Consider the following 13305-nt stretch of genomic DNA (forward strand, 5'->3'; position numbering starts at 1 on the left):
AAAAGTGAAATAAAATTAGGAGATTATCATTAGTTTTATTATTTAATTTTTAATTAAATTTCTTTTAATTTATATTTTAACATTTTAAAAATAAAAATAAAATAATTTTAAAATTTTCTATTTTTATTTTTTTATTTGATTTGATTCAGTTAAATTTGATTCGATTTAAATAACTAAGATTAATTTTTTTATTTTAATTTTGAGTTGAAATAGACGAGAAAGATCTTCTGAGAATTAAGTGCGACGTCATCCTTTGGTAAAAACTAAAATACGGTGCGTCCTTTCAAAAATTCAGAAAACTGAATAGAATACTTTTGTTTATTCTCACTGTTTTTTTTCACAGGAACAAGTGAAAGATACCTAATTTTTTATTTTTTTTAATAAAATTTTGATCAATTTTGTGCTAAACAATATGAGAGAAAAAATATTTTAGATTCAAGATCAAGAGTGATCGCGAGCAAGATTTTTTCTCTTATAATTTTAAGGTGTTAAATGTGCCGATAATCTAGCTAGCATATGTCGGCACCGTGCTGAAGTAATAATTGTTGGCATATTGAAAACGTTTAGATTTTATTTGTTCAAATGTATGTTCGACTGAGCCAGCATTTAATTCATTTTGGATATCATATAGAATAACCATTTAGTTCGCGACAGAACTTATCGACGTACGTCGATTATAATTATTCTATTAAATTTACTCGTCGTACGTACTCCATAACTAATTAACTGCTCTTGCCGACTTCTGAAGCTACCTACTTCTGCAACTTCTTCGATCTTCAATCAATTTATTCACAGCGAGTGGGAACATTGCGACTGAGCATTTTTCTTTTTTTGTATATAAAATGATTCACAAGACTCGATCTTGTGAACATTCGAGTCTTGGTCCATCTTCGATACATAAGTCGATCGCGTGCGCGTTAAATGCAACTAGTTAGGTCAACATGGTTGACTCAGATCAATTTCATTATAGTGTTGTCAATTAGTACTTGAAGCCGACGCGTCTATGAAGAATATATTATGCAACATGAAAACCATGGACTTGGTCAAAATCTTAACTCCGTGTCCCTAACCTGATCAATACTTTTCTTTCTTCTACGTCATTCTCAATTTTTTGGATTTCTTTCTTCTACGTCATTCTTAATTCCCAGGCATATATATATATGCGAGTGGCAGTGATGTTCCATTAATGCAACTGTATAACTATTCTGTAGCTATAAATAGACGCGGATATAGAGATTCACGTATCACTTACAACACTCGTTTCATCGATATGGAGAAGGGGATTGCATCGGCTTGCGATCACTGCGCGGCGATCCAAGAGATTGGTCGAGTTCATGAAGTAGCCAGCCAGTTGCATGCCCTCCTCCTGCCATTAAATCGTTATCTAGTTAATTTTAAGGCTGCAGCGCATGATAATTCCAGCTGCAAGTCGTCGCCGGAAGTCGCAGGGGAGAAGGTGCAGGAGATACTGAAGCTCAACTCCTCCACCATATCGAGGCTTCAATCCATCGTCAACGGCTGTTGCTGCAGCAACAGCTCCGGTGAGCATAAGAGGAAGAGATCGGAGACTACGACGGATAGCCAAAAGATAAGAAGGTAGTTAGATATTTGAAAATTTGTTACGCTAATTATATTATATTTGTGGGCGCATGTATGATTTAATTTATATGTGCAGGAGGAAGGAGGAGACTTGGTCGGCGGTGACAACAGATCCTTACCATGACGGCCATCAATGGAGAAAGTACGGGCAGAAAACTATCAACAATGCTAAATACCAGAGGTATATAATTTAAGCTAATTATTTCGTGAAATTGTAATCATCCCCGGCCAAATTTATCGAATAAATTACTGATTAAAAATATGCGTGAATTAATAGGAGCTACTACAGATGCATTCACAAGGAGGAGGAAGGATGTTTGGCGAAGAAGACGATTCAGCAAACAGAGGAAGATGGGCGTGATGACGGTGAGACGGCAGCCAGCAGGTTCAGCGTGGAGTACATCTGCCGCCACACCTGCAAATTATCGACGGCGCCGGACGAGGTGTGGAAACCTTTTGTGATGGAATCGACTGCGCCAATTAGTACTTATAGCAGCATTAGCACTACAACTGGCTCCAGTGGTAGCAACAGTGCTTGTTGTTCTTCGTCTTCCAAACCGGCAGATGATGCTCTAGTTGCTTCAGTGCTTATTAATCAAATGGAGACGGTTGGCGAAGATGATCACGATATGGAAGACTACTGGAAAGTGTTCTCGCCCATTTATGAAGGTGCCAGCTGGGACGACTGGGAATACACAGACTACATACCATTTGGGAATGAGTACTGCATATGGTGATCCAGGCAAATGATCAGACCTAAGCAATAGATTTTTGAAGAGCTAGCTACAGTAGTTCTTTTTCCTTGTAATTTTACATATATTCAGAAAGAGCTAGAACTGCGGAAATTAATATATGTACTATAGGTAGATGGCATTCGATCAACTTAAATATGGATGCATCATTTACTACTCAAATTACTGGGTATTTGTATGCGCAGTATATCTGCAGGTTCGAATCTCTATAGCAACGATTGAAATTTATGAGATATCAAGAACATATAAACACAACACCGGAAGGGCTTCCTGATGGCGGAGTCGATCGACGTGCTCTCGGCGGGGTGCTCAGTGAAGAAAAAGCTCGGAGAAAGAATTAGAGGAGCAACTAAGTGGTGCTGTTGGCACTGTTGGACTGTCGCCTTCCGGAAGAACTCGCACCCACGCCATGACACAAAGTCCCGCAATGTCTGAGACGGCTATGATCAGTAACAGGAGAATAGGAGATCCACCGGCGGCACATCATCGACTGGCGTGGAAATGATCCTTGAACGCTAACGCTTCTTGACTACCAAATTCAACCACTGTAGACTATATGTTTGCAAAGGAGACACGGTTCCAACCATGGCAAGCTGAAGATGACTGAGTAAAGCTTCCGTTATTTCAGCTTCACTTTAACTGGACAAGTGGAATAAATTATCATACTTAAATTTCTATCGTTACCAAATTTGGGAGTGATGTGGTAGGTCTTGCCTGGTCTTACGTGGCCGGGAAGGTCAATAGTTCGCCTTATCTGGTTGGCCCCAGGGTCCACAGTCAGAAAGGTCTCGCCTGGTCCTACGTGGCCGGGAATGTCAATAGCTCGCCCTACCTGGACGATCTCGGGGTCCACGATCTCGGCCCCAGGGTCTGGGACCTAAATGGTCTTAGGAACTTACCTGGGTCAGGGGACCCGGCGTTCGGCTTCCCCGACCAGACGATTACCGCGATGAGTCCCGGCACTATCTTGCCCGGCCAGCACCGGCCTTTCGTCTGTCTGCCCGGGATAATGCAGCTACAGCCTGACCCGAGGATACCCCACACTACTGGAGTGTTTCCCGGGCACCTCATGGTGCAGCTCATTCCGATTTGCTCAACCCGTTCCACCTAGCCTGGCCGGGCATCTTGCCCGGCCATCCTGCCGCAACACCTGGCCTACCAGGCTAGAAGTCACTGTCTTCTTGCCCGGCCAGCTTGGGCCTTTACTGCTCTTGCCCGGGACAACACTGTCTCAACCATTCCCGGGTCAGCCCCGTTCCCTTATGTCGTTTCCCGGGTAACTAGTCCTCAGGCTCATCGCAGTAGACTCAGACCCGACATCTGCCTCGCCCGACCACCATGTGTTCGGTCGATACTTCCCATGGTTATTCTCCAGTAAGCCCCTTAGCCTGGGCGCCCATAATCGACGTATGCATGTTGCTCAGTCTGCCTGGTCCACTCGACCACTTACTTTGTTCATTTCACCCGGTTAAACCCAGTCCTCACTGGTCACGGGTACCTTTCCCACTCCGACATCAACTCATGCTCAAGTCTTACTAACACCCAACTGCAATACAGACAGCCAAGCGTGCGAACGGCCGCGCAGGGGAAGGCTGCGCCCACGTCCCCATGTCTCATCCTGTCCCTGCGGCCACCTTTCTACTTACGGCTAAACGACAAAGGTGACGTGTGGCATCTCGCCGCAGTGCAGTTATAGGAGTATCGCCCCTGTCTCCTAGATGCCACCCTATCGGTGCAGATGTCAGACACGTCCAGGCTTGGTCCCCCGGATACCACCACAGCCTGCCCCTCCTGCCAGATGGAATGTTCTCTTCGAAGGTATATTAATTCCCACGCAGGTATTAATGACATATCCAATCTCTTGCATTCTAACTACTACAACTGTTCTTTCTGCTACTACTCTCTTCACCGGAGGACTGACTTGAGCGTCGGAGTGGCCTGCCGGGATCCCCCGGCGCCAGCTAATCCGTTCGTTCGTGTTCATCTCGCAGGTCCCCCTCCTACCCGGGCCCGCATCGGTTGAGTGGCATCTTCTTGACCGGTGGGTTGACTGTCGTCGATTTTTGACCGGAACAGGGAGTATGGGTGCTATTTTTTATTAAAAAATTCCTGTGATTTTTGACATTAATCTATTTAAATATCAAGGTTAAATGACAAATGAGTATCCAGTATGTTAATACAAATTTTAAATGGATTAAATAGCAAATACTAGTATATTTTTAGCAAATTAATTCATAATTATCTATTTTAGTTTCTCATTGACATTTTTTAATATTTTATGAATTATGATGTTTTTAGATTTATCTGCAAGTAAAGTTGAGCAATTAATTCCAACTTAAATGAATGATAATTTATTTTTTTTAAAAGAAGATATTTGATATTTATTGTCATCCAACTGTGCATTATGCTGAAAAATATATAAAGATTGTACTAGCCTTCTTGGTTTGATCCACATTTTGATTAATAATAAAATTTTATGTGGATTTGATTTTTTTTTAATATCAGAATAGTACGAATAGGATTAAGGAATATATCCTTCCGAAAATTTGTAAAGAATAAAATTTTCAAAAAATATATACAAAGAACAACGTGGTCATCTAACGGCTCTGAGGGGCATTTCGGTCCATTCGCCTCGAAACGTTTGAAAAGGGCAAGAGACTGCGGAAGAGAGGAGCCACGCCGCATCCATTCCCCGTTCCTCACTCTTCTGTCTCTCTTGATCTCCTCGCCTCTGCGCTTGTTTGCTGCTCACTTCCAAGTCCGCAATTGAACACTGCGACGCCTATTTCCTCCCCAGATGAGATTCGGAGGACGCCGCTGAGATACGCTGTCGGAAGCACCCCAATCGGAGTGAAGCGGAACAGCACCCGCAGCGGAAAATGACGATGCATGACCTCTTCGGATCGGTTCGACGATCCCTCGCGTTTCGAACAGACTCTGATGGGAACGGAGGCGTAGGCAGTGGTAGGATAGCGGAAAAGATCGGATCTTGCCTGAGGAAATCGAGGATTGGATTGGGGCTAGGGTTTGGGGGATTTGCTCCAAAACTCCCTCCGCCAACGCCCTCAGAGGAGAAAGATAATGCACCGCCGATCCGATGGCGAAAAGGCGAACTCATCGGTTGCGGCGCTTTTGGTCATGTCTTTATGGGTATGAATCTCGATTCGGGAGAGCTACTTGCCGTGAAGCAGGTGGGGGATTCTTGTTTCTTATTTTTGTACTCCCCATCGAATTGGACGTCTACTTGCATTCCTCCGGATATGTTTCTTGACAAAGGGTCGCTTATTCGCAGGTCTTGATCGGAACTAACAGTGCTTCCAAGGAGAAAGCGCAGGTTATGATCTCTTCTTTATATGCCTATATTCTATGTGAAAACGAGTGAGGATCTTGGTTTTGGTTCCCTTTATTTATGATTTGTTATAAACTTGTTGGTAGGCTCACATAAGGGAGCTCGAGGAAGAAGTAAAGCTTCTAAAGAACCTTTCCCATCCAAATATTGTTGTGAGTGCTTTCTGTGTTGTGCTATGACTGCTCTATTTTCTGAGACTATTCATCTATTTCTTTTTTAAAATTATTTTAAAAGGCATATTTTTATACACATATGACAGAGATATCTGGGAACAACTAGAGAGGAGGAAACTTTAAATATTTTTCTGGAGTTTGTTCCAGGAGGATCCATCTCATCTTTACTCGGAAAGTTTGGGTCTTTTCCAGAAGCTGTATGTATTTGAATTAATGATAATGATTACTGGACTTATGCAAACGCTGATGACTGCTAAAATTAACTAAATTTTCTCTTTGAACAGGTTATAAGAATGTATACCAAGCAGCTGTTGCAGGGGCTCGAGTATCTTCATCAAAATGGGATCATGCATAGGGACATAAAGGCATGATATTTCTTTGGCAACTTCTGATTTTAATATCGTGTTAGCTTCCCTCTTCATTGTAGTTTTTTTTTTTTGGGTTCAGGGGGCTAATATTCTTGTGGACAACAAGGGTTGCATCAAGTTGGCAGATTTTGGGGCATCAAAACAAGTTGCAAAGCTGGTACCAGATTTTCTATACGTTTATATTTTGAACATTGATTAAAGTTGTAATGTGAAGGGGAGCCTTGGCGCAACGGTAAGGTTGCTGCCATGTGACCTAGAGGTCACGGGTTCAAATCCTGGAAACAGCCTCTTGCCAAAGGCAAGGTAAGGCTGCGTACAATGGATCCTTTCCTCGGACCCCGCATGGCGGGAGCTTCGTGCACCGGGCTGCCCTTTATTAAAGTTGTAATGTGTGAGAAAACTCTCTTTTTGTGTCAGTCTGATTTTTGGGAAACAATTGGTCTGTGTTAAAGGTAGTTGTTCATGTATTTAATGAACTCTCATGACTTATCAGTCTGATTTTTAGGAAACAACTTAGGCTTTCTCATGATACTATGAATATGGTGTTGGAAATTGGTTTAAGTGACCAATTAATCAAATAGGGACATAGACGACCTGTTTTGTAAGTAGACCAACATAAATCAGTTTCTTGGGCAAATGAGAAATTAATATCCAAAACTATTTGAGTGATGAAGGGTTTGTTCAGTCCAAATCTCTCATCTTTAAAGAATTCGAAGGTTTTAAAAGTTTGCCAAGACTTAAAATTTGAAGTTCTCCTATTTTGAGTTAGATAATTGCCAATAAATCTCAAGTACTTGTACAGGGCAATAACATCTCAAAAAAAGATAGAATCCTTGCCTTGACCTAACTACATACATGATAACCTCGACCTAACTACTTACATGAGAGGGTCTTGACATCCCATAAGGGTGATTCAACAAAGGATGATATTAAGTCGGTGACAACTATAGTTGAAGGGGCGTGTCAACCATGCCTGAAAGGGTATGTCAACCTGTATGTCAACCACGCCTGAAAGGGTGCACCAACCATACCCAACAGGGTGAGTCAACTAACTACTACTCATGATCTACATCATCATACCAACACCCCACCAGTTGAAGCCATTGACTAGACGATGAGCTCACCAGTTAGATCTTGGATCAACATCAACTAATTCCAAAAACATATGGCCAAATCAGATACCATCTTTTTTTATTTTGAACAATTGTCTTTGCTAGAAAATCTTTTGCATGAGAAAACTCTCTTAGTGTATCAACATAATTTTTTTCAGGCCACTATTAATGCAGCCAAGTCAATGAAGGGAACTCCATATTGGATGGCACCAGAAGTAATTCTTCAAACTGGACATAGCTTGTAAGTGTTGATGTTTACCATGTTAGCTTTGAAACAAAATAATGAGATGAAAGCTGCACAGTATGAATATTCAGTTGATTTGAGTAAGTAATTCTACATGGAGCCAACAAATAGATTCACGATCACCTGGTTTATGTTTTCCCATATTGTATTTTTGCTGTCTATAAAACGTGTTCTGTTTTAATTTGTTTTTGATCTTAATGCATAGTTGTTTGTACATTCATTTAGGTTAGAAGGATACAACCATTGATTTTCTTCATCTCTAGTCAAGGGGTAAATTATTTCTATGCCAAAGATGGCATGTATCTCCAGTAGATCCATCCCCATTTGTTATAAAACACTATCGTTATCATGCCCAATTTTCTATGCAACAAAAGGAATCACTATTTGTCTTGTTAAGTCCATGTTTTGTATGGTTCATATTTCACACACAAAAAAAAGTTTCACAGAATTGCATACTAGTGTTAGTTTCACTATATGTTTGAGAAGACTGTCCTCCATATTACATAAACATTTGCCAGATTAGGTTAGACTTTGTTATTGCAATGTTGTTGTTATTTTGTCTTCCACACAAATGCACAAATATAAGTAAATTGGTGTTTCCAAGGAGTGTATTGGCCTTAGATTCTTTCCTATACATTACTATGTTACAAATTTGGGGCAGTAGCAATTAATAACTTTCTATCTTTGCATCAATTTTATTTTATCGCTTTTATTCAATTTTGTAGAAATGCATGAAACATTAACATCTTTTGAGCATATTACATCCATTCTTTTCAAATTTGTATATCCAAATGAACATATAACGTAATATCATTGTCAATTCTGTGTTTCATCAGATACACGTCTACTCATCACTAATACCAGAGTTGTGAGTTGGATGACATAGTTAGTCTTGTCTGATCCATTGTCTGAGAGGGGCAAGAAGCATGAAATGTGTGAATTTCATTTTGTGTTAGCTTATTCACCAAAGAAGATTGGAAGAAAAGCTGATGCTTATACTATACTTTTATTGGTCACTGCCCCTTTCCTGCAATTTTTGAAAATGTGTTGTTTTTCTGAGATGTAACCATTGCTTATTTGTATTTTCCTTGTTGATTCCGAAGCATATCACTTATTGCAAAATTTAGTCCTCTATGAGATTATATATTGATTAAGTTCCTTTGCCTTAACATTATATTCCATTTGAGATATTTTTATAAACACTAAAAGTCGGTTAACTGCTTCAGCTCAGCTGATATATGGAGTGTTGGTTGCACTGTCATAGAGATGGCTACTGGTAAGCCTCCCTGGAGTCAGCAGTATCAAGAGGTATGATCTTTCCCTTTACTTTTTGAATTTTGTTCACTTATTAAATATATATCCGTCTATGTTTGAGATTTACAACTGAAATATCATTCAGGTTGCCGCTCTTTTCCATATTGGAACAACAAAATCTCATCCTCCAATACCAGAACATCTGTCTTCAGAAGCTAAAGATTTTCTCTTGAAATGCTTACAGAAGTATGCATGTCTTAATTTTTCATTTGAACTTCTTATTTCATTTACTTTCTGTTTGATACCTTTAAATTAGTTTTCTAAATGGTAATATAAATCAAGAAGGGCTGTCATTTGAAGGCAGCAATTTCTGTATGTTATTCTGTTGGTGATAGCCTGTTAGATGCAAAGTTGTTTACTATCAAATGCATTTCTAAGAAACGGGCATTAGGTATGTCTTCAGAAATTGAGTGCTCATATAATTTGACTAAACCATTTTTTTGCCAACTTCGAATCTTCCATTAGCAATCATTTTCTCAGTTTCTTGAGCTTGTTATTTCTATAAAATCTGTTTTTTTTCCCAATGATTTTGTATTAGTAATTGTTTCCTTGCATAGTGTTTTATTCTCCTTGTGCTTGTTGCCAGACTTCTTGGCTGCTAACATCTTATTATCCACAGGGAGCCAAAGTTGAGGCCTACTGCCTCTGATTTGCTCCAGGTACAGTCAACAAACTTGTATGTTACATTATCCTGGTTTATTATCCAGGAAACATTTTTAATTGATTGTTAGAGCACTATTATATGTTCGTCTTTAATGCTATGCAGCATCCATTCGTTACTAGAGAATTTCAAGATCTGCATCCAATACACCATTCTGACGTTGGAGTTAGTTTCATTTGATCTGCAAGCTGTTCATTCTGAGTCCATTGCTTCTATTTTTTCTCTCTTTTCCACATTGAACTGACATGACTTGCTTCCAGGAAACTTCTAGAGATGTGGCTCTGACATCCAAGCTGTACACAAAAAGCATGTAAGTTAGTAACATCTTGTAGATTTCTCTCAGATCACAATATTCACTATGGAGAAATGTTTGAGCAGCAATAATGATGGTGACAAATTGGATAAAGATGGCAATGATAGAAGAAGCTGCTCCATTGTTCCCAAGGAGTTTGTTAATGCCAAACCTATATGGGAATTAAGTAATAATAGTGACATGTGCCAACTAGATGATACAGATGATTATCCAAATGTTGGATCAGTAAGTTGCACGAAACGGTCATGTTAGACTCTATTTTCAATTGCATGCATATCAGTAGGATCTGGTGGTGATGAACTTGGTTGGTGACTTTAATCATTTGATTTCTGTTAGAGTTTCAACCCAATGTCTGAACCCTTCGACGAATGGCTGCCAGAGAAGTTTGATGTCAATCCAGAACCACACCTAGATGACTCACATGAGTGTGTCATTGAGGGTTCATGCACAAGAAGGGGAAATGATTTCGCATTCTCTTTGGATCCAGTGGAGGATGATGATGAAGTTACAGAGTCAAAAATTAGAGCGTTTCTAGATGAGAAGGTAGGGGACTCAGATTCTTGTTTCTCTTGCATTAAATATTTTATTTTATTTTATTTTGAATGATAGCTTAAATTAAGTTTTTGGGATTGGTTGAGAGCTTTCCTGTTTGTTTTGATAGGCCCTTGATCTGAAGAAGCTACAGACGCCCCTATATGAGGAGTTCTACAATAGTCTGAACAACAAAAACAAGCACAGTTCTGGGAAGAAATGTGAGGACAACGCGACCAGAAATCCAAAATTACCTCCAAAGATCAAAATGTCATCCAACAAGGTAGCCAGTGGAACAACTGCTCAGCTTCCTGACTTAGCAGATAAGTTGAGCCCTGGAAATTGCAGCAAGCAAGAGTCGAGAAGTGAAGAAGAGGATGATCGGATTCTAAGAGAAATTTCATCCCAACGGCAGAGAAAGTGGAAAGAAGAGCTGGATCAAGAACTTGAGAGGGAAAGAGGTATTTAATAAATTCCCTGCATCTTAGATTTCAACTTGTTTTGACATCATAAATGGACTTCCCTTTATGTTACAGAGATGTTAAGGCGGACCACTCAAGGGAAAACGTCTTCCCCAAAGGATGGATGGTTCGCTAGAAACAGAGATCAAACTCGACATACCTCTTCAGGCAAATAAAAGCATATGATCTCGGTTTTCAAGCATGCCTCAGTTTTCATTTCCAATTTCGCAAGTGATACATATCTCGGCAGCCACCGATCTTCCTTGTTTAAGATACCAAAGCATCTACAGAAATAGAAAGATCTCAGTGACCTTTTTTGATGGACAGAGATATAAGATGAGATAGAGGCTACCTCAGATGGCTGGATATATGTTTAATGAGTCCTTGTGTTAGTGTAGTTTTTGCTGATGTTGACCAGCTCATTGCACGTGCTTGTCTGTCGAATCGAGTATTCAAATTTTCAGAATTAAGTGGATAATTGTAACTATTCATTAAAATAATACCAGGTTTCCCCCACAAATTCCAATTTGCTGAATTGTTTGAAGTTGCAGCTCAAACACAAGCACAATATTTTTGTATTGGCCATATGGAATCTGTCTTGACGTCTTCAGTGTACATCTAAAAATGATATAATCTGTGCTGATACTTTATAATGTCCAAGAAGCACTCATAATGGTTTCAGGGTTATGGTGCGAGATAAAATAAATTCTTTAGACATCGAGAGTTCAAATTTCATTCAGAATACATTACATCAAAAAAATTTATGACGTCAGATCGTCTATCAAGAGCTATCTGTGCTTTTTGATTTATTCCGATGACTACTAACTACTGAAAGTAATCTAATGCAGTAATCTAACTATAATATAGTCGGAAATACTAATGTTTACTGATACATTAGAGTATCGAGGTGCAACCTGCTAAATGTAGATAACAGCTAGCCCAATGCATGACATCACCATTGAAGACATTGTTTTTATAAAAAAAAAATTTAACGAGCTTTCATGTGAACGGAACTTCAAATTATGAAAAGTCTACATTAAAAAAAAATAGTTCATTGGAATTTTACATGTTTTTTTCACTGTGATACTAATTGCCTTAGCATAATAAATTCAATGCATAAATAATAGTATGCAGTTTGATGATGATAACAATAGCAATTGCGTTGATGATACCAATTTCCTACAAACCTTTATGTAGTAATTACAAAATTCAACCAGAGAGTTTTTTTTTTTCAGTCTGCATCAACTACTATAATGAATTGTTAAACCTTGCCACTTATCGTTGTTTGATAATTCCTGTAAATTTACACGCATGAACCACCCAGGAGAATTTATTCATGGCATTATGTAAAGATATTAAGGTGAGTCGAAACATATTGCACTTGGCCAAAAAAATAGCGAAAAGTATCGTTAAACATCTTAGAATCTTACTTTCTACATTTAGAAGCAATATGTCCAATATATATTTTTGTTAGATCTAATTGATATCTTATCACCCAAAAGAAGAGTGAGAGGCACATCAGATGATTAGTCCTAATACAAAATCCTTAAACTTTTTGCCACACGCTTATTTTAATGTTTCTTAAAAGCACTGTTCTAGATCACTAAAATGATTCCTCTTTATCTGCAAGAGAGGTGTATTTACCCTCATTGTTTCTGAGATTCCCTTGAGCACTATTTTCCAATGACTCTCTGACATTAATCCAAGCCTAATTACTTGTACTATCAGAATATTAATCTCATAGCTCTGCAACATAGGCATCGCCCAACACATAATCCTCTTTCATGATTAAGATTCTATAGTTCTTTATAATAAACTAATCTCATTGTGATTACAGCAAGCAACATTAAGTGAACGGCCAAGAGTTCAGAGATATTTTCATGATATTTTCTGCAAGTTGGACAGGCCAAACAAAGATAAAAGGATGCCAGAGGAAAAGGACAGGTCTGAAAAGATGAAGGACATGAAGCTCTTGGAGCCCTAATTTAAAACCAGTCCTCACCAACCAATTTCTGATGGCATTGATTCAAAGTGATACAGAACAAACGCGACCTCACTGGTTTTAACTTTGCGGTCAGTAAATGATCTTAACTCTGGCCATCCCTTGCCTGTGAAGCTAAACCATGCATATTAATCAAAGTTGATTCTGAACTGGTTGTCGGATAAGTAAACTTTGGAACAGGACTCTCGGTCGCTCTAGTTCACTTCTCAAAAATGATCTTCAAAGTGGGAGTTAGAAAAGAATAATCAATTCCCATATCATTATATTCTTTCATAAAATTGAACAGCAGCTACTGTTTATTACCGATCACTGGTGTGTAGAAAACTAGTATCCTTTTGAGCCCAATCATTGTCCCTTCTCCTAATTAATTTATAAGGACCATAATATTCTTCTGAAAATATGCTATGTTCCAGATGTTGCTGATGA

General features: G+C 39.1%; 1 protein-coding gene across 1 annotated transcript; it reads left to right on the forward strand.

Annotated features, from left to right (window-relative positions):
• Nucleotides 1-5230: 5230 nt before the first annotated feature.
• On the forward strand, nucleotides 5231-11066 carry LOC141845440 (mitogen-activated protein kinase kinase kinase NPK1-like). Its single transcript, XM_074733499.1, has 16 exons — nucleotides 5231-5542; nucleotides 5644-5685; nucleotides 5787-5852; nucleotides 5960-6070; nucleotides 6158-6238; nucleotides 6321-6398; nucleotides 7512-7594; nucleotides 8824-8905; nucleotides 8997-9097; nucleotides 9531-9570; nucleotides 9678-9737; nucleotides 9833-9882; nucleotides 9951-10110; nucleotides 10222-10428; nucleotides 10547-10877; nucleotides 10953-11066. The coding sequence occupies exons 1-16, from the start codon at nucleotides 5231-5233 to the stop codon at nucleotides 11051-11053; spliced, it is 1905 nt and encodes a 634-aa protein (XP_074589600.1). The 3' UTR covers nucleotides 11054-11066.
• The last annotated feature ends 2239 nt before the right edge of the window (nucleotides 11067-13305 follow it).

The sequence above is a fragment of the Curcuma longa genome, chromosome 1, assembly GCF_044706935.1.
Source record: "Curcuma longa cultivar G26 ecotype Majalengka, Jawa Barat chromosome 1, ITB_CL_G26_1.1, whole genome shotgun sequence".
NCBI lineage: Eukaryota > Viridiplantae > Streptophyta > Magnoliopsida > Zingiberales > Zingiberaceae > Curcuma > Curcuma longa.